Source organism: Glycine max, chromosome 7 (genome assembly GCF_000004515.6).
Source record: "Glycine max cultivar Williams 82 chromosome 7, Glycine_max_v4.0, whole genome shotgun sequence".
In the NCBI taxonomy this organism is placed as follows: domain Eukaryota; kingdom Viridiplantae; phylum Streptophyta; class Magnoliopsida; order Fabales; family Fabaceae; genus Glycine; species Glycine max.
The window spans coordinates 13,606,711-13,628,453 of record NC_038243.2 but is presented as its reverse complement, the minus strand read 5'-3'; the positions used below and the strand labels follow the sequence as shown (position 1 = coordinate 13,628,453).

The window sequence follows — 21,743 nt, the reverse complement described above, 5'->3', positions numbered from 1 at the left end:
ACTGAAAAAATCTAATCGATGTCAGTCAAAAAATAACTATGGATTGAATTGAATCAGATTCATTATAGATCAAAATAGATTAATAGATTTATTTTGATCCTATCCATCCATTTGCCACCCCTAATTTAGGATACCATTATCCCCTAGTCAGAATGTTCTTCACAGGTAATAACTCAATAAAATCATTTATTTACTTCAAAACAGCTTTTAAGTAATTTTTTTAATGCATTTCCATGTTGTGTACGTAACTGCAGTTGATCAATGACCACAGTAAAAGTAGATTGTATCTGCAGTTGTTGCTTTGAAAATACTTCACCTATTACTCCTAAATATTGAACGCTGCAAACGAGTTTCATAAGAACTACAACGGAAAATGAGCTCATTATTATGTGCAAAATTTACATTTTAAATCATCAAATTTACAAAGCAATTTGCGGGGGAGGGGCGGGGGGAGAGTACAATGGAGAACTCAGCAGCCATTTACGGTACCATCATGGGGTAATAACTATATGAACTTTACTCTTGGTGTGGGGGTTAGAAGCTGATACTTAGCTGTGTTTGGCAAATTGTTTAGACCACGTTGAAGGAAAAAACACATTTCGAGACAAACGCCAAAGCAACAGCCTAGTTGCTTCTCCATTGTGTCAAACCGGACGTTGACGCAAACACACACTTGATGGTTTTAAGTTAATTATGTAGCCCGAGAGATTATTGACGCATTTCCTTTTCCCAATTTTGAATGAATTTGGATTTGGTATAAGGAATGGCAACTTCTGGGATTCAACCAAGAAATACATACGTAACATCTAAGGTTTGAGATCAACGACTCACGAGCCAACCCGGTTTAATTAGGATGTCTTCCTTAAAATTGCGACCTGAGACAGACACTGACTCACCTTGACGGCGGTAACACTACAAAGGATTAAAAGCACAGGTGAGAAAATCCAATTCAGAGTAGTGCTACAAAAAATAGAAAATAAATATTCCCAGACTCATTTATTATAATTAGAGAGAATAATCAATCCCATTTTGTGAAAACCTAGCATGCATGTACCCGTGAAACAGTAAGTAAACAGGCATTAAGGAAGATTTTTTCTTCAAAACATAAACAGTAAACAATCAATTTAAAAAATAATTTTCTTGTTAGATTGTCATCATAAACAGATTAATGACCGAAAAGATGGAGCTGATAAAATTACATCAAGAATTAAATTGATAAGCTCAAAAGCAAGTTCTATAAAGAGCTCAAGCAACTAACCTTGTAACATACAACGGAGTCATCAGGATACATTGCAAATAGCTTCGTACCAAGGCGTGCATCACAGGAGTCACAGAGACTCTCATCATTAATCTGTACATGCCTTGACCTCTCCTCCAATCTTGACAATCTTGCATCAATGTCTACGGCACGAGATAAATTATGCACAATCTGAAAGAATTTGTTACTAAGATTACAAGCCCATAATACTTGGTTGACAACAAAAAGAAGCAATCAACCTCAAAATGTCAAGACTACAGAGCGCAAAGAAAAAATAATCTTGGGAAGATTGAATACAGGAATCTTAGTTTGATTTCAGAAATAAGTATGAATATGGTGGTCAAATATCCATATAAACTGGTGATACTGTAAAGACTATACCCAAAGAAAGGATCGTATTAAAATAAGCCACTACAGAGTGGAGATATCTATTCTTCTCTTCTTTATCACGTGGAAAGAGAAGATCTGAGATAGGACAATCTATCCAAGGGAAAAAAATGGAATAACCTGTCCTTGACGATGATGATGAACTCTGGCCCTGAACATTCTTAGTAAAGTATCAGAAGCAAGTTGAAGCGGCATATCTGGAGACAGTTTCTGCATTATATAGCCAAAACTTTTATAGGGAGTAACATTCCAAAATTAAGAACCACATTTCTGTGGAATAAACTCAATATAGTTGAGAGAGAGAGAGAGATGTGACGGTATGCAAATCATTAGAGTCCTGTAATTGAGAAAATCTACATCCAACAATGACAATTATACTCGGGTTTAATATTGCTGAATTAGCATACTCAAGCATTTCAAATTTTCTCTTCCGGTGGTTAACTTGAGGTATTAATCCTTTGATGATAAGAATCGTGAGGAAGTTGATTCATTTATCATATACATCACATCCAAGAAATGCACACCAGGCAGACACTCCCATAAATTACGTTCTTGTTAATAAAACTGGTATCTTCAATATGCCTACCGAGTGGCTTGCTTATGCAGCACCGCCATTGACTAATTTATAATATAATTGTTTGATATAAAATAAATAAAACTATTTATGAGCTATCTCCTAACAATTTGAGGTTTGAGATAGTAGGCCATTGACATTGGTATTAAAGACCCCATGCTAACCCTTATTAAAATATTGTTGAATTTCAAAATGATGTGAGTTGGACTTGTGCCCTGTTCAATCTTCAAACGTCAAGCCCAAAGGGCTTGCATGAGGGGGAATCTCTAATACAAAATCATTTATGTGCCTTCACAAAAGAGGTTAAGTTTTTGGGATAGTTGGCCCTTGACAATAACTTTAGGGAAGAGAGAGGGGTAATACCACCCTTCAATCCTTACCAAAGGGCAGAACAAGTTTAAAACCTGATGGTCTTATAAGGGGTAATTATTTATTTATATTAATAATCTTAGTTTTTAAGTGCATATCATTTTGCCAACATAAAACTCGCTGATATAACACATGGTTCTGTCCACATATTTTCATGCCGACAGATCCCTTCTCCTTTCACTTTAGACTGCAAAATATGGAGTTTTTGCAATAGAATATAGATGTTGAGAACAATTTGCTGCAGAAATTATGGTAATATAGAGTGAGTTAAATACCTCTAAAACTTGCAATGGATCTAGTGATTCTCCATGTTTATGGAGAAGGCGAACAGCAGCAGTAAACATAGGATCCTTATCATCTTGTGGATCCAAATACATTTCAAGCAACCTGAAGACAATGAATAAAAAGTAAAAGCATTTAAAACAAACTTGTTAAAAACTTCAGCACAAATAAATAAAATATTGAAAGGGTAAATAGGAGACAAACTGCATATATGCATCAGCTCTTCCTATCTCAGCACAATATTGCTCAGCAGCTTCACTGTCTTCCAGTTTCCTGGGAACCATAATGATAATAATAATAATAATAATAAAGAAAAAACTCCTTGTTTGTGATTTAACACATTGTAGGCCAATTGGTTCTTCTGCAAGTGGTTTATGTTATTCACATTAAACCTCATTATACTGAAACTATGGGAAATCCAATTGTCTGCTAAAATACATATCCAATGGAACCGTGCTGACTGCAAAAATCCCATCTTGAGACAATCACATTAGTCTGCAAAAAATATGGTAGCCTTATATCTTACCAATACTTTAAAAGATTTTTCTTCCCAAATGACTGGAAACTGAAAGCTACTACACCCTAGAAGGATAAATATTTGCTAAAAAAGTAATGCATATTCATCTTTTCTTTTTCTGTCTACAACAACCAAACCTCATCCCCTTTAAAGAGGACAGTCAAATAAATGGATCAAACATCTTTCACCTCTATCAAAACAAATTTTTCAATAAAACAAATTTTTCAATAAATCAAATTATAGTAAGATCAATTTTAATGAACATTTCTTTCTAGTTGTCAGATTCTAATTTCGTCCGGGGACTATCATTCACTGATGTTTTGATTCTCGCTAGCCAAACTGCATTGTTCGACACCAGTTACCGCACAAGACGGAAGATCGTTCAATGTTTTGATCAAGAATGCGAAAGATACCAAAAGGAGGGGCAAAAGGGTCTTTTTACTGAGTTTCCGGGACCTTGGCTCACCCAGGCTAGCCTATGGCTCGCCTGGGCCCCCAAGTTACTTCAGCCTGAAGGAACCACCTCGCCTGGGCGAGCCTGTTACTTCAGGAGTAAGCATCAGCTCGCCTGGGCGAGCTACCACGGTCCCAAATGTCATTTTTTCCTATAAATAGGCGTGAAAGGATCCAAAAGTCTACTTCTAGTGATAACTCCCAAGGGTACTTTCATGTAACTTTACTGGCTTCTAGAGATATTATTCTCTTAGATAATAACATTGTAACGGTAGGGACTACCAGCGACAATGCTTCACCAAAAAAGGAAAACTCTAGGTGAGGCTTCACTATTATCAAGCGAGTCGGAGACCCAACATGACCACAGATCGACCTCCACTTCCTATGGCTCATACAGACCCGAGTATAGGGCATAATATCTCAATGTGTGTGCAAAGGTGTAGGTGTCATGTGTGCATGGAGCAACAAATATTTCTAACTACAAATGTAATAGATAGACAGACACACACACACCAAACACAATAACATAGCAAAGATTATACACAAATATGGACAAAACAAAAGAGAAAAGGGAACATGAATGAAGAAGTCACGATAAACATTGCACACTGATCGAATGGCTTAACTCTTTAACAAGTCCCCAATGGTGTCGTCATCTGTCGCAACCTACCCTACGACAGGAGAGCGAGGCGAAAAACAAAACTACGTCTTCTAAAAAAGGAAAACGCGCAGGAGTCGCCACCAACGTCGACAAAAACGTTAGGAAAACCAAAAAGAGGTCTGCAAATATTGAAAAGACGGGTTCGAGAGTTGTTTACGCGTAGGGAAGGTATTAGCACCCTACGCCCCCTTCACAAAAGACGGCAGCCTTTAATCGAGTGTGCAAAAACATGACTTCAATATTATTTAGTTTTCCTTTTTTGTATTTTTATTTTTTGGGGTCGACAAGGGTGTTGCTCTTGCTCTTGCTCCTACGTATCCTTAGGTTCGATGAGGAATTCAGACCTACGTAGTTCTTTAAAGAAAGAAAGTTATATGTTGAATTGGTTTTAGGCTTTTGAAAGATTCATTTTTATTACTGAAAACAAAAAGAGGTCGTTAAGGCGTTGGACCTTGAACGATCTCAAGTGACTTTGATGGAGAGAAAATCAGTTATGCGTTGGTTTTATCAACTTTCAATGACTTTAAAAGACAACTCTATGATGCTAATGATCGGTTAAGATTAAACTTTACAAAAGAAAAGAGATTACCGATGATAGAAGGAGGAGATGAATATGCACAAAACAGACCCCTAAGGGTGCATAGATCACATTCAAATCTTAAAAACAAAAACTAACCAAATGACGAACGAAGAACACCGAACCAAAAATGATGTAGAAATTGATTGCAGTCGCGATTTGGCAGCGCCTTGACTTCGTTTTCTCTTCTTTCTTCTTCTTCTCCCTTATTTCTTTCAATTTCTCTCAATGCTGAATGCTGGAACCCCTTCCTCAGCCCCCCTTCACGCCTATTTATAGGAAAAAATGGCATTTGGGACCATGACAGCTCGCCCAAGCAAGCTGATGCTTACTCCTGAAGTAACAGGCGAGCTGGTTCCTTCAAGCTGAAGTAACTTGGGGCCCCAGGCAAGCCAGAGGCTAGCCTGGGCGAGCCAAGGTCCCGGAAACTCAGTAAGAAGACCCTTTTGCCCCTCCTTTTGGTATCTTTCACATTCTTGATCAAATCATTGAACGATCTTCCGTCTTGTGCAGTAACTGGTGTCGAACAACGTAATTCGACTAGCGAAAATCAAAATATCAGTGAACGATAGTCCCCAAACGAAATTAGGGTCTGACACTAGTGTACATAATAAAATCAAGATTCCAAAATCACAGCCTTAGTGCAGTCCTAAGATGGAATCAAAGTTCAAAAAATACACACCACAACTCCTTGAATGCCAGTTGGCTATTGATAACATGCAAAACCCAGGTTTTTTCTTGCCTTTCTTGATCTTATCACACACTTCTCTTGCAACAAATTATCATGTTTCTACTTTTGGTCAGTTCTTCATCTGTCTCATTGTTCCTATTTTATATCCCAAAAAATACACATAGAAGCAGCACTATTTACTAGAGTTTTCTTGCTTGGTTCTCTGTTGGATGTCAGTCGTATATTTGCTATTAATGGATAAGATGCCAGTTCACTATAACATCTCATTTAAGCAAAGTGATTGGAGATACACCTTAGCTGATAAGTTATTTGAGGCATGCATATTTTGATCAAATCCAACTATGATACTCTACGATGAACATAATGTGTATACCTTGTCAATCTAAAATTGAGGACATGTTGTTAGCAGTGCAATTTAGATCTACATTTTCTATATCCTCTTCTCTAATAGTCTTCTTGCATGATGAGTAAGCTAATAGAAGTTTGAAAGATGCAAGATTGAACTTTGAAATTGACTTGGTTAAAGTTTTAGCATTATGATATGACCTTATGATTAGCTCATTTATGTATTAGTTTAACTTGTATTAGCATAGTTTTGAGTGAATTATATGAAAACTACTGTAATTTTGAAGCTAATTAGACACTTACAAAGCCAAAATTTGGAGGACCAAAGTCTCCTGCCCCAGTCTTCTATACAGAATAGCCTGTCAAGTAAAGCCAAATTAATAAAAGAAAAAGTAAAGAATGCTAAACATCCTTTTGAACATATGGGAGTTTATCACCACACCTCCCAAAAGTCTATGATCACAAAGAACCATTGGTAACACATACCAACATCAAATAAACAGAACTTAAGATAGCACAGTCAAAAATCTTAAAATTACCTTTTCTAACCACAATTCTGATCCTTCAATCAAGTCATGAACTTCTTCTGGATCATACAAGTCTGAGGACTGCAAAAATATCTGTAATCTTTCCCTGACAGGAATCTTAAAGATTGAGTTCTTCAACATGGCCAAACTTCTTGTCCCTATATTTCCACTATCAAGATTCTCAGAAATATTTTCGGATTCAAAGGCTTTGATTGCTGATTTGGCAAGTGAGAGGGCATACAATGTATGCAGCTGTGTATCATTACAGTCCTGGTCTTCAATCAACCACTGAAGATACCTAGAAACAAGAAAGCCATTTGTAAACTAAAAAAACAGAATTCAAAAAAATAAAATATAAATTTATATTACAATGGGAACAACAACCAAGTAATTTAAATTTTAATAGATTTTGGATGAGAAATTGATTTGAGTAGTCTAAAATTGTTTTAGAATACAGATTTTAAAACTAAAAAGAGAGAGAGGATTCAAACAGGCTGTGAATGATTTTTACCATGATAATGCAATGATGAGATATTATGAGCATTAATAACTTAATAGTACACTATCTCTAGTAATATTCCAGTAAGTATAAATGTCGTATAACTAATGTAACACTTTCTAACACTAATCAGCTGCTATATTTATTATATGGTTAGCAAAAACATAAAGGAATGAAAACGAAATAAAGAAGAACTAATAGCTTAAGCTTAATCAAATCCTTCAAATCAATAACTAAAAATATCCTTAGACATATTATCGATTTGAGAGAAATGAGTATACTGCCAATAGATAACACAATATAACATACCTCTGTAAAATTTCAACCTTCTGCGGATCAATAGTTGTAACAACTTCATCTGAAGTATGAAATGAATAACACATCACTAATTGTTTCATAAATAAAATAAACTTAGCAGAAACAAAAACATAGCAATGCCTGTGATATTTGAGAACCCTTTGACAGAGACGCAGAGTACATTAGCATTGTATGATAATATCCATTAAAGCAAGTAATCAAAACTAGTAAAAATTTAGCAATACATTCAAAATTTACATTTCACAATTAAAAGTATCAAAACATAATAATTATCCAAACAATGAGTACACAATGCTTAAAGAATTAAGGCCAACCAGGAGAAAGCTGGATCTCTCGTTTGTCTGAAGTCAAAACATTGACTGCAAGAACCTGGCTGATATCTGCAATCTGAAATGAAAAGATTCAAAACAAGAATAATGAACATTTAATCAAATTATGAAGTTGAAACATCCTATTTGCATTAACAACAAACTTCTAAACACTCATACCCATCCTAGATGTTGTAGAATCAATTCTTGGTCAGATGATTCCTCAAGAATCTTTGAAGCTTCAGCTGCAGCAATTGCCCTGCCAGAAATAAGGTTTTCCCCACTATTCTGTGTAATATTCTCCAAAGAAGGGTCTTTCCAGAGGCCGGATGAATAATTTCGTGCCAGGATGCGCCAAATATGCACAGCTTTTGAGCTCATTCCTTTACTTGCACATAGGAAGGCAAGTGTCCGTAGGTGCCCAGACTCTTCTAGCATTTGTTCCAATTCCTCCTGAAAAAGAGATGTATTTCATACGGTTTCAGGCAATCCCCAGGTAATTACCATTATGTCATGCAACCAGAGTTTTCTTTAAAGGGCAGCATCGATTTAGACAAGGGAATCTTTTTGTTTTCCTGTCCATGCTTGTGGTTGACATTCAAAGTAGGTTAGGGTTTGGTTTCTCATGTTCATTTTGCTGATGATGCTATTCTCTTTCTGCAGAGCTTCAAATTATATCAGGAGCAAGAAAAAGTAATTTCTCAAATCTATTTAGAAATAATACGTAAAATACCATTCACGACATTTGTTTTACAGTGTTAATTATGGAATGTATTGAAATCACTTCAATCAAATAACTAAATACATAATGGTTAGAACAATTTACAGTTCATGTATAATATGTGAAATGCTTAGTTTTCATAGGAATTAGTATTTAGGAAGTAGCACCCATTATTTGCCTAGGAAATAGTCTCCAGTTAGTCTACTAGGAGTCTATAGATACAGATGTTCTGCATAACCTGAGTGACGTACAATACAATCATTTAATCAATCAATTTCAATTGAACAATAACATCCAGAGACTTACCTAAAAACAAAAACAAATCAATTCGCACATATCTATTGAGAGTTATTCACTTACAATATAAAAACTACAAAAACAGTAATCTGCACATACCACAACACACCAGTTTATAGAAGAAGCCAGCCTCTCCATGTCCTCGACAGAATTTAAAGCTCTATACAGATACATTAGTAGAGTATCAACTCCCTCCCTGACTGATTCCGTTAGGTCTTTTTCTCGACAGGCCTCCAAATACCTGTAACAATATTGATCAACATAGGTGGTTAAGAAAACAAGTCAAAGGCCATAACTACAGACAAAAGAAAGCTTCCACGAAAATTATTAATTTACAATGCTATTATGATATGGTATTGAAACCCAAAATATTTAAAGTATATTCCTATCTTTCTCTACCCAAACTTTTTTTTATGATCTGCCCAAAAGTCCCAGTTACAGGGTATAGGAGATTTTTATTAGTATCTGAATGACATTATCAGAGTCAATAGGAATACATATATTACATAGTCACCATCCAAAAATTGAAAAGAATACGTGAATAACAACAAAATTGAATTCAGACCTGCTAATATTCTTGATTGCTGACTCCAACAAATCAGCTCTATTCGCTGGATTGAGAAAAAGGTCACTATCTACTATTGTTTCTACGCCTGCTTTCCTCAGGAAAGAAGCTCTTTGGATTGTCATCAAGCCATCATCTATTACATCTTCAAGAGGGGCTGGTGGAGGATGCAAACCCCAATACCTATTCCTAGGAACCTACAAAAGCCATTTTGAACATCTGTACCACATTCATACATCACGACCTATAAATATTTGAATAATATATATGTACTAAGGACAAGTACCACATTTCAAAATATAGCAAAAAACCTAATAGGAAAATTAGCAGTTAATCTAGTATATTTAGTTGAAATTTATCAAACACATCAAAAGTTGGACAGTAAGAGGTATTGGGGTTTACCTCGTTGAGAATCAGGAAATATATCTCATTTATTGTAAATTGATATGTTAGGATTTCATTTAGGGGAAATTACATCTCCTGAAATTATATGTAATTAATTCCTCCAGCTTATATAAATCAGTACCATAGGGTCTCTTAGAAATACAGTTCTCAGATAAATATCCCTTAGTTTCTCTTATTTTTACATGATATCAAAGCCTATAGCCCATCTTGTTCAGCAAGCATCTATGGAGACCTGGAGGGAGGGAATTAGGAAGTCCCACATCGCCTAGAGATCAGGCAAAGATAGAATATAATCAATATATAAGTGAGAGCAACCCTCACCCCATGAGTTAGCTTTTAGGGTTGAGTTAGGCCCAAATCCACATTTTAAAATGATATCAAAGTCTATCGTAGATCCAATAAAAAGGGTCACCCACCATATTATCCACGCACCTAAACCCTCACCCTATGAGCTAGCTTTTGGAGTTGAGTTAGGCCCAAACCCACATTTTAAGATACCCCATCAAATGTGGTATTTTGTTTCAAGTACCACATTTCCTATGATATTACTATGGAGCATTTCTTCACATTTCAAAAGTTCTATTTCAGGTGGATTACCCCATGGCCAAAGACTCAAAAAATAAAAACAAGAAACACATTTTTGAAACAAAGCTAAAGGTAGTAATATAAAAAGAGAGACAAGCAAAATGTACCAGTAAGGACCAGCGATTTGGATCTCGCATTATAAATGGGAATACTTCAGAAGGTTGCATCGTCTCAGAAAGCAAGAAGTGGTCCACTGCTTCTTTAAAATGTAAGTCAAAAAGCAAGAGAAATCCCACTTGAGCATGAACAAACGAGAGCAAATCTTTTGACATTTCACCTTCTGACTCAAGCTCCTCCACCAAGGATATGGCTCCCTTATAGTTCTTCTTCCTCAGAAGGTCTTTTATTTGTTCCACTGAAGGTAATTTCTGATAGCACACTACCTAGTAAAATATGTAAAAAGAAAAACAACTTCTTCAATGAGCTAGGACTATGGCTATCAAAATTATTTTTAATTAGACAACTAACAAAATAAATTAACACCATATTAAAATCTAATAATAAATTGAGTCATGACCAACAGTTAAAATTTCAAAATGACACTTACAGAACTATAAGTAATAGAACAACAAAAAACCACACAAAAGAATAACTACATTACAAACCATTCATAGTCAATTAATCATACATTGTTGTCAATGTCATAAACTCATAATTTAACATAACTAAAAAATGTCCAACATGTATGGAATCATATACAAGCTATCTAGGCAAGAGAGATGAGAGAGAGAGAGCGACACAGAGAGAGAGAGAGAGTGAGAAGAGAGAGAAACATTGGGAGGGGGAGAGATACACTGAGGGGTAAGAGAGTATGGCGTGAGAGAGTGAGTTTCGGGGAGGCGTCTCGACGAAGCTATGCCGGAAACACAGGAAGAGTTGCGCTGACTCATACGGTGACTAATTGGAGAGATCATAAGGACATCACGTCCTTATATTTCTCTCGTTTCGCCGACGACATCACAGAGAAAGAACTGTGGTATCACTTCAAGAGATGGGGGGATGTTCGAGAGATTTTCATCCCGAAAAGGAGAAACCTTGCGGGGAGAAGATATGGCTTCGTCAGGTTTAAAGGGGTACAAGATATCCCTTATTTGGTGAGGAAGTTGGACAGCATTGTTATAGGGGGATTGAAATTGTTCGTCAATCTCCCAAAGTATGGCAGGGAGATACGTCGGGAGACAGCGGGAACTATCCAAACAAAAGGGGTGGTTCGTAATCGCCATTCGACGCCAACCTCATACGCAGATGCATTGAGAAGAAACATTAACTGTGTAGGAGATCAGAAAACATCATTCACCCCCACTAAGCAAAATACCTCCTCGTCGGTGGTCCATATAGAAGTGAAACCAGAAGATACTTTATGGTTGAAGGAAGCATGGGTAGCGCGTCTAAAAAACCCAGCACTGTTTGAACGAATGGAGGAAGAGCTACTCTGGGAGGCTGGAATGGATGTAAATCCTACATTCTTGGGTGATGATCAAGTCCTCCTGCTGGGTCTCTCTGAAAATGATGCACACCAGCTCATCAATGGAGGCAGAACATTGTTATTTTCATCTACTGAAAGATGGCGTCCAAATATACGAGTAGACTATCGGCTTACATGGATTCAGTGTTGGGGGATCCCTGTTCAGGCATGGAACCCAAAACACATTAACCAGATTGTAGCCGTTATGGGAGAGATGGTGGACCTAGATGACTCAGTGGAGGAGAAAAGAAGGCTGGATAAAGCGCGGGTTCTCATCTGGACTCAGTGGCGACCATTAATTCAACATACGATGCAAGTCATGATCGATGACGACAAGTTCACGGTCCACATCATCGAGGAGTCCTGTCAAGGCCATTTAGATTGTTTGCGGAGGAGGGGGAACGTAGGAGGGTCATCGGAGGAGATTAACTCCGACGATACCATGCTAGATAGCTCATCCCACATCAACTGGGACCCAGGTGATAACGTCTCAAACTTACCGGAGCTGGAATCGTGTAGCAACCTTCACGGAGTAGTTCCTCAGAACTCCGTCGGCGCCGAAGAACAGGGGGGGCCAACGCGACCATGTCCGTCGGCGTCGGAACTGCGTTCCGCGCGACAAGGCGAAGTCGCGACCTCTTCGCAGAGCACCGAAGTCCAGGACACAGGGTATTTACCCGCTGGGTATAAAGAAGGTCGCGACCCATTAGACACTTACCCTCAGTCCATACCAGAGACCTGTGTAACTCCATTGCCTGGACAAAATTTCAAATCCTCTTTTCAGGCTATGGAGACAAACACAGAGAGGAGGCAACAGGTCAGCCTATGTGCCAGGAATGTAGAGGCTAAGGAACATCACCAAAATGGCAATGGTGGTAACGGGAGGTCTAGGGGGGTGATATATGGTCAAAAGGAATCTCATGCAGAGGATAGACACGTGGCCTTGGCTGAAGATAGAACGGACACATGTGACAAGTCTAAGTATAGTGAGTTGGAGGGGCATATAACAGACAAAACACCACGTACAGCACATAATGGTGAACATATTCCCATTTATACCCCCAAAGAGAAAAATTATTTGCTGGGCCTTCAAACACAAGAAGGGTTGGATGGGAATTTGTGGCAAGTTTACTCCAAGAAGAGGAGGTGCCAAAAGCAACCAAATACGGGCTTCCTCCCCTCTAATTCAAGAAGCACAGCAATCATTGGAGACACACAACAGCAACATAATGATAACTCGACACAGCTAGAGGCAATTCACAAAGATATCTTGCAGCAATAGCTCAGAGAGGAAGCAGCAGAGGCAACTCCAGTTTCGGAAAACCAATATGATCAAGAGGCAAGCCAAATATGGAGTGTGGCCAAACAATTGGGCCTCACAGGAGAAGGAAGCAAGGAGGAAATTTTGAAGAAGTTCCAGCAGATGGAGGAAAGGGACAGAGCAGAAGCAACCAGAAGGGTTAATAATAGTAGGAATCAATGAAGTTAATTTCCTACAATGTTAGAGGCCTTGGGAGGGGTGTAAAGTGGGGAGCAATAAGAAGAATGATCAAGCAGGAGGTTGTGGATTTAATATGCCTTCAAGAGACAAAGAAAGAACTGGTAGATAAACCTATGTGTCAGGCTTTGTGGGGTAATGTAGATGTTAATTGGGAAATGTTACCAGCTACCAATTCTGCTGGTGGCATTCTTTGCTTATGGAGTGATAAGTCATTCAGGTTGCAAAGGAAGATTATTGGAAATGGGTTTATTTTAATGGTTGGGGAATGGATCCAAGAAGCTCAAATGATAACTCTAGTTACTATTTATTCTCCTTGTGACATTCATAACAAAAGAATTTTGTGGGACTCAGTAAAACAGCTTAGACAGTCTATGGAGGGGGGATTGTGGTGTATTATGGGAGATTTTAATTCCATAAGGGGCCCTGATGAAAGGTTTTCCAATGTCCAAAGTTTACATGAAGATAGTTGTATCAAAGAATTTAATCAGTGGATAGATGATTTAGAGGTTTTGGAGGTTCCTTGGCTAGGAAGGAAGTTTACTTGGTATAGGCCTAATGGTGCATCTAGAAGCAGACTTGACAGGTTTTTAGTCTCCCATGAATGATTGGTTAGATGGCCCAGCAGCTTTCAAGCCACACTTGCTCGGAATTTCTCAAATCATTGCTCAATCGTACTTCGTTCTAAGGAGATTGATTGGGGTCCAAAACCTTTTCGAATCTTGGATTGTTGGCTTAGTGATAAATCTTTCAAGGAAGCTGTTCATCATAGCTGGACATCCATTCAACAGCCAGGTTGGGGAGGAATTATCCTCAAACAAAAGCTTAAAAATTTGAAGCATAGCTTGAAGGCTTGGAATAGACAGCATTTTGGAGATACTCTATCAAAGGTTAAAAGGATTGAGGCTGAACTAAACAAGTTGGAGGAAGACACAATCCAAAGACAATTGTCCCCTCATGAACAACAGCAAAGAAAGCAACTGCAGGAAGATCTTTGGGCTGCAGCCCAAGCCCATGAGTCTTTGTTGAGACAAAAATCTAGGTCAAGGTGGATCAAGGAGGGTGATTGCAACTCTCGCTATTTTCACAAGATGATAAATGCCAACCGCAGTATCAATTCTTTAAAAGGTGTTATGGTGGAAGGAGTTTGGACAGCTGAGCCTCATTTTGTGAAGGAGGAGGCTAGGTCTTTCTTTTTGCAAAGGTTTCTTGAACCAGACCTCCATAGACCCACACTAGATGGTACTCCTTTTCAAACCATCTCTCAACAGCAAAACAGTGAGCTGGTGGCACCTTTTTCGGAGGAGGAAGTGAGGGGAGCAATATGGGACTGTGGTAGTGACAAGAGCCCTGGGCCTAATGGGATCAACTTCAATTTCATCAAGAAATTTTGGCAGCTAATCAAGTCTGATATTCTCCGGTTTCTAGATGAATTTTATGCTAACGGAATTTTTCCTAGGGGATGCAATGCTTCCTTCCTAGCTTTAATTCCAAAGGTGGCTGACCCACAGTTTTTGAATGATTACAGACCTATATCTCTCATAGGCTGTATGTATAAGATTGTAGCGAAGATATTAGCCAAGAGAATGAAGACAGTGCTGCCAACCATCATTAATGAAGCCTAATCAGCTTTCATTGAAGGAAGACACCTTCTTCAGAGTGTCCTCATAGCTAATGAAGTGATTGATGAAGCTAAAAGGAGCCATAAATCCTGCCTTATTTTCAAAGTTGATTATGAAAAGGCTTATGACTCGGTGTCGTGGAATTTTCTGTTATATATGTTGAAGAGAACAGGTTTTAACCCTAAATGGATCAGTTGGATGGAAGGGTGTTTGAAATCAGCCTCAATTTCAGTCTTGGTAAATGGCAGCCCCACAGCAAAGTTTATACCTCAAAGGGGTCTTAGACAAGGGGACCCTCTAGCTCCATTTTTATTCAACATAGTAGCTGAGGCATTGAATGGTCTGATGAGGACAGCGTTGGCAGCAAATCTGTACAAAGGTTTCACTATTGCTAGCAGTGAAGTCAGCATTAGCTTGTTGCAATATGCGGATGACACGATCTTTTTTGGCGAGGCATCTATGGAAAATGTAAAAGTTCTCAAAGCTATTCTAAGAACTTTTGAAGTGGTTTCTGGTTTAAAAATTAATTTTGCTAAGAGCTCTTTCGGTGCTTTTGGTATGGATGACCAGTGGAGGCAAATGGAAGCTAACTATCTCAACTGCAGTCAGCTAGCTCTTCCTTTTGTTTATCTTGGCATACCCATTGGGGCCAACCCGAGGCAAGCTCATGTTTGGGAACCTATTATCCAAAAGTATGAGAGGAGATTAGCTAGGTGGAAACAGAGATATATCTCTTTGGGGGGGAGAGTGGTTCTTATCCAATCAGTTCTTACTTCTCTTCCTATTTATTATTTTTCTTTTTTCAGGGTTCCCCAAATTGTGATCAACAAGTTAATCAGAATTCAGAGAAGCTTTCTTTGGGGAGGAGGTCATGACAACAAAAAGATTGCTTGGATATCATGGGAGACAGTATGCTTACCCAAAGACAAAGGAGGTTTAGGCATTAAAGACATCCATACGTTTAATGTGGCCCTCCTTGGTAAATGGATGTGGAATCTCATGCACCAACAAGGGGCTTTATGGGTTGCAGTTTTGGAAGCTAAATATGGGGGCTGGAGAGGTCTAGCTGAAGAGGGAAGCTCAAGTTTGCAGTCAATTTGGTGGAGGGATTTAAAAAGAGTTATCCATCAGTCCTTCAATGGTAAGACTCTTCATCAGCAAATTAATTGGAAGGTAGAAGCTGGGGATAAGGTAAGATTTTGGGAGGATAGGTGGATTAGTCATGACCAATCATTAGCTGAAAAATACCCTCGGCTATACTTGAATTCTAATCATCAACACCAGCTAATTGGTCTCTTGGGGAAGCATAGCAACTATGGGTGGGAATGGAACTTTAGTTGGAGAAGACAGCTGTTTGACAGTGAAATTGAAACAGCCATCTCCTTTCTCTCTGAAGTTGAAGGTATATCCATTCATATTCAAGGTTCTGATACTTGGGTTTGGGCAGCAGATGCATCGGGTATCTACTCTACTCGTAGTGCTTACTCATTGTTTTGGGGGGAGGTAGCTGTTGAGAACCTTCATGATTGTTTTGAGGACCTTTGGAAGATCAAGATCCCGAGTAAAATTGTGGTGTTTGCATGGAGGATGCTGTGGGACAGATTACCTACAAAATCTAATTTAAGGGTTAGACAAGTGCAGATTTCGGATCTGACTTGCCCCTTTTGCAGAAGGGTGGAGGAGAATGCTTCCCATATTTTTATCCATTGCATTAAGATCCAACCTATATGGTGGGAAACAATGTCCTGGATAAACTTGAAGGGAGCACTTCCATGGAGCATAAAAGATCATTTTATGCAGTATTCTTCCTTGCAGGTGGATGGCATCAGACCTAGGAGGTGGCAGTTGTGGTGGTTGGCGGTTACATGGTCCACTTGGCAGCTTAGAAACAGAATTTTATTCTCCAATGCAACCTTTGATGGAAACAAACTGGTTGAAGACACGTCTTTTCTAATATGGACTTGGCTTCATAATTTGGAGAAGGACTTTTCATTGCATTTTAATCAGTGGTTGAGTAACTTAAGACAGGGTTTTTTGCAGTAGTAGGGTTTTCAGTTTATTTTAAAACATATGTATTTTTTCCATAATTTGGTTCCAAATCAGACTCTTGTTGTCTGCTTTCAGGAACCATTTATATGGAGCCCAACTTTGTAATAGTACCTCTGGTACTTCTTTTATTCTATATATATATTTATCTTTGCCGATCAAAAAAAAAATGGAATCATATACGATTATTATCAAATGCGAGATATAAGGTGGGTAGGATGGTTAAGGAAGAAGGGAAGAGGAGAAAGGTCATGGGTTCGATCCCCTCTGTTAACAAAACTAACATTTGCCGATAAAAATAATGATTATTATCAAATGAGGTCTTGACTTAGGATAGAATAATGGGATTTTATATAGGATATAAAAGAAAAGCCAACATAAAAATAATGTGTTTCGGTTTGGTTTGGTTCAATTTTCACAATAGGAACTAAAAGTTGAGCCAAACAAAAACAAATGAGGTTTTACAATTTTCGGCTTTTTCAGTTTATTGGATCAGTTTGGCACTTCAAAACAGTTTGCCCCCTTTGAAGCCTTCAAGTTTGCCTTTGTTCTGATCTTGTGTTGGTGTCTATGTTCACGTTTTGTGTCATTAGTCAGCCACACGCCTCTTTTCATGCTGGGTGACATTTTAATTTTTTATGATCTAAATTTTTTTATATTTTTAAATTAAGTTTAATAATGTTTTTAAGGTTATCATTTATTATAATTTATATATATATATATTATATTTTAAGTGGGATCTTACTATTCAAGTTACAATCACATGATTTACATATTCTTCTCCTTTTGATCCTCAGTGAGATCTCAATTTTGACAACCTTGTATATGAGAGTATAGGTCACTACACTGAGTGTGCATTTAATCCAATGTAATGTGGTGCTTAATAAGACTAAATTGATGAATATAATCTATGACTGAAATCAAATACAAGCTATGAAGCACCTACACTTGCATTTTCTTTATGCATCCAATACTAATACTCTTATATACTTCACCTACGTGTATCTGTGAAGTATCCAAGTCTTTTAAGAACAGTTGTGAAAAGTTAATACCGCCAAATATGAGACATAGAAGCATGTATAAGATAGAACCATTGTCTCTTGATAAACCAAAAATGGAATCTGTCCACTTTATGGACGATAAAGGAATGGGATGATACCATTCTTGTTCGTAGGCAATAAGCATTAAGCAGTGATTTATTGTAACAATTATTTATAATTTTTTTTGTTTAGTAATGTTCAAAAACTTTGTTCTTAATTTGGATTTGCAGAATTGCTATTATATATTTATTATGTTTTTATGAATTTTTATGCATGTCCAGTACATATCCTACACATTATATATTTTACAAAAAGTTACTATAGCATCAGAATGTATAGCATCACAAATTTCTCTTCAACTAGCATTATATATATAAATTTTCCCCCTTCCCCTTGGGCCAACTACTCGAGTGACAAATTTAGGTTTCGAAAAAGTAGTTCTCTAAGCACTATGCTTTTAGCTCCACAAGATCGAAAAAGTCTATTAGTATTACTTCCTCTCATGGTTTTCAAAAAAAATCCACGACCCCATTTGCAACCACATCAGCTGCATTTGCCCGCAATGTCAGGACCACAACAAAACCACAACTGCAACCACGACTGCAATCAATATCATTTTCAAATTAAAGGGACCCAGAACAGAAGAATATCATATGTTCTTGACTTTTCTAAAAAAACTAAAAATAAGTTCCACTAGTTATTTACCATTTTGAGCATGCTATGTTTCAGAATAAATTTCCAAATCAGAGAAACGTTATTTGTTACATTTCCATAAATTGGACTTCACAAGGGATGCCATCAGAAGATTGCTAGGAACACTCAAAAGCCCAACCAAACCTATTCTGTTTTAAGAGTTTGTATTTCCATTAGAAACCATAATGAACACCAATCTGTCATTTTTCTTCAGTCATATTGATGTGCAACAACGGCCGTATAAATGCCTATTCAAACACAGCTTAAATTTTCCTTTTTCTTTACCACTATTTCTCTGGGTGTGGCCATGAATGAACAATCCGTCGTGATGATGAACTAGCCAGTATTCAGTTTACCTCAACAATCCATTAATCCACAACCCTAATAAAACATTTATCCATTGAGTTGAACCCTAACAAAGCCAACCATCCAAGCTCACATCACATGTATATAATATATCAATCAATGGTTACATTCTGAACAATTATCACAATATCACCAGATTCAAACTAGAACATACCTTGGTAGCAGTTGCAACAGCAACAAGCCTCCCACCCCTATCTTCCTCGCTGGCAACAACACATCGCCCAACCCCTTCCCCGCCAAAGGGCAACACCTGAACACAACCACAATGCCTCTTATGATATAACTCAATCTTCCCATCACTCACAACCACCACATAGGAATCAATCTCCCCCACCAAGTCCAAGCCGTGCCGGAACACCAGACTCCCCCCCACGGGCTGCCCGTGGGGGTCAACAATAACCCCCACATTGTCCACCAACAACAGCACCCTCCACTCCTTGTGCAAGAGCTTCAACCTGGGCGGCCGTGACACGTCTGGCAACGAGAAGATCACGCTATTCTGCCCAGTCACACAGGAAATCAAGCTGTACCCATTCACAGTACCAACAACTATAGAATCATTGAGCCACACCATGGCACTAACAACCCCATCAACACACTGAATCTCCTTCAAAATCACAAGAGTACCACCACCACCATCATCCCTCTCAGTTTTCCCATTCCTATTCCCCAAAACAAGCTCCGCTAGAATCAGCCTCTTACCAACAACAACTGCAAAAACAAATCCACCACCTGTCTCACTCTGCACATCAACCTCCTTCATTGAGTTCATTCTCAATTTCTGAAACAACCCTAAACCCGAACCTGAACCTAAACCTGAACCGAAACCCTCAGATTCTCCACCGCCGTTGTTCCTGAACCTTCTCCTCGTGACCAACGAAACCCCCTTGGGGAAACTCAATTTCGTGGCGCCATTTGAGAGCTCGGAATCGACCAAGAACAGAGCCCCATCGGAGAGCAGCAGAAGCTTCCCGAACTCTTCGATGACCGAAATGGACTCGACGGCGGTGTCGCTGACCGAAACGCTTCTTAGGAAGGAGAGCTTGCGCAAAACGGCGTCGTCGTCGGTGTAGTTGGAATCTTCGGCGGAGAGGGAAAAGAGAGTTCCGGAGTGAGTTCCAACGTAGAAAAGAGTCGTATGGTGTCGTTTCGAGTGGGCGATTGCGAGGGATCGAATGGAGCTGGCGCGTGAGTGGGCCGTGAGGTCGAACTGCGCGTGGGGCTCCAGCACCACGCGGCTCATGCTCATGCTAATGCTGCTGCTGCTTTCAACCTTCGCCATTTTGCGAATCGACGCTCTGCGACTCGAAAAGTTCTACCTTCTCATTCTCGCAGGTTCTTCTCGAAACCCAATTGAGCCTCAACGCTCAACGCGTGCGTGCGATTAAGCAAGCTTGGCTTGCACCTCCCTGCACTTGAACTCTGCTTCACTCAACTTCTGGGAGAAAGAAGGAGAACAGTGCACTTTTTTTCTTTTGTTTTTCTTGGGTAAATACTAATCTTTTCTGAAAGTGTGACAAAATGATCCCTTTTTCATTGTGATTTAAAAATTTTTACAAACAAAACTATCATTTAATATATAAAAGATGTTAAAAAGAGTTTTTCGCAAAAAGCAAGTTAAACTTATACAAATCAAGGGTTGGTTTGTCTTTACCAATGAGATTAAAAAGGGAGAAAGTAATACGGCCAAAAAATTTATATTGGTTTATCTTCACCAATGAAATTACATCTAGTTTTTAATAATTCATCAAATTTAGAGTAACTTTCAACAAAGTTATAACTATTATTCTATGTCACATCTACTTCTTACAAAAGCTTTCTCAAGCTTATGAGTATTATTTTCAACCAAGCCACTTTTGACTCTAGAACAAATAAAAAGATTTGTTTAAGGTTGGGTGCACATAAACAAGGCTTTCATCTTATAGACAAATTTACAAGATAAACTTATTGTCTTTCTCTCTCAAGATTTATAATGTGTTTTGAAAGGAGTGAATAGGCAATTTAGTCCCTGAGATTGTAATCATTTTACATATTAGTCCCTAACTTAATTTTAAATTCAAAATAGTCTCTATCTTTACATTCGTTATGCAAATAAGTCTCTGCCGTTAAAATTTAATTTCCTCCGTTAGTCATGTCTATTTGGCAAACCTCAATCCATGTAAGCAACCCAATGTGGCAAGTTTGAGTCCAAGTCAGCAATCTCATGTGGTAAGGACTGAATTGAAAAATTAGGAAAAGTTAGGTTAAAAAGCAATCAAAAATGAAGTAAACGCATTTTCCCCCACAACGCGGTTTCACTGTCTTACTGCTTGTAGGGCTTTTTTAACTGTTTGCAGTTTGCTCTTCCCTCCACTGCATTCCCTTTGTCGGTGATTATGAGTCTTCGCGTTTGGCATTCAGGTTGGTGGTTTTTTTGCGTTCATTTTTGTTTGCATTGTTTTGGTGGATTCATTTGGGGTTTTATATGTTCAAGGGTTTTCATTTGCATTGTCTTCGCGCTTCGCAGGGAGGTTTATGGTCCTTTATTATTTTCATTTATGATGCTCTATTTTTATAGATGACATTGCATGTTGTTGTGATGTGCCTATGTTTGAGTTTGAGTTAGGTTTTTTATTTCTTAATATATGACAATGTTTGTGGTTTCTGATTGTGTAGAATGAATGACAATATAACT

The 21,743-nt window shown here is 38.2% G+C and overlaps 1 protein-coding gene across 4 annotated transcripts; it reads right to left on the bottom strand.

Annotated features, from left to right (window-relative positions):
- Window positions 1-350: 350 nt before the first annotated feature.
- On the bottom strand, window positions 351-20,602 carry LOC100819895 (vacuolar sorting protein 3). 4 transcript variants are annotated; one of them, XM_006583441.4, is made up of 14 exons: window positions 19,224-20,600; window positions 10,447-10,722; window positions 9,350-9,546; window positions 8,884-9,025; window positions 7,947-8,219; window positions 7,773-7,845; window positions 7,450-7,498; window positions 6,654-6,939; window positions 6,418-6,473; window positions 3,075-3,143; window positions 2,864-2,975; window positions 1,766-1,855; window positions 1,259-1,429; window positions 351-912 (listed from the first exon to the last, which is right to left on the bottom strand). In XM_006583441.4, the coding sequence occupies exons 1-14, from the start codon at window positions 20,349-20,351 to the stop codon at window positions 820-822; spliced, it is 3,015 nt and encodes a 1,004-aa protein (XP_006583504.1). In that variant the 5' UTR covers window positions 20,352-20,600; the 3' UTR covers window positions 351-819. The 4 variants fall into 4 exon arrangements, with proteins under 4 accessions (XP_006583504.1, XP_040873491.1, XP_006583505.1 ...); XM_041017557.1 differs by lacking the exon at window positions 3,075-3,143 and having other exon boundaries at window positions 19,224-20,601; XM_006583442.3 differs by lacking the exons at window positions 351-912; window positions 1,259-1,429; window positions 1,766-1,855; window positions 2,864-2,975; window positions 3,075-3,143 and adding an exon at window positions 3,144-3,365 and having other exon boundaries at window positions 19,224-20,602.
- Between the last annotated feature and the right edge of the window lie 1,141 nt (window positions 20,603-21,743).

Coding starts and splice junctions, on each gene's coding strand:
- LOC100819895 (XM_006583441.4), bottom strand. CDS start 20,351: ATGGCGAAGGTTGAAAGCAGCAGCAGCATTAGCATGAGCATGAGCCGC. Junction 10,723..19,223: donor CTGTTGCAACTGCTACCAAG/GTATGTTCTAGT, acceptor ATATTTTACTAG/GTAGTGTGCTATCAGAAATT. Junction 9,026..9,349: donor GCAATCAAGAATATTAGCAG/GTCTGAATTCAA, acceptor ATATTGTTACAG/GTATTTGGAGGCCTGTCGAG.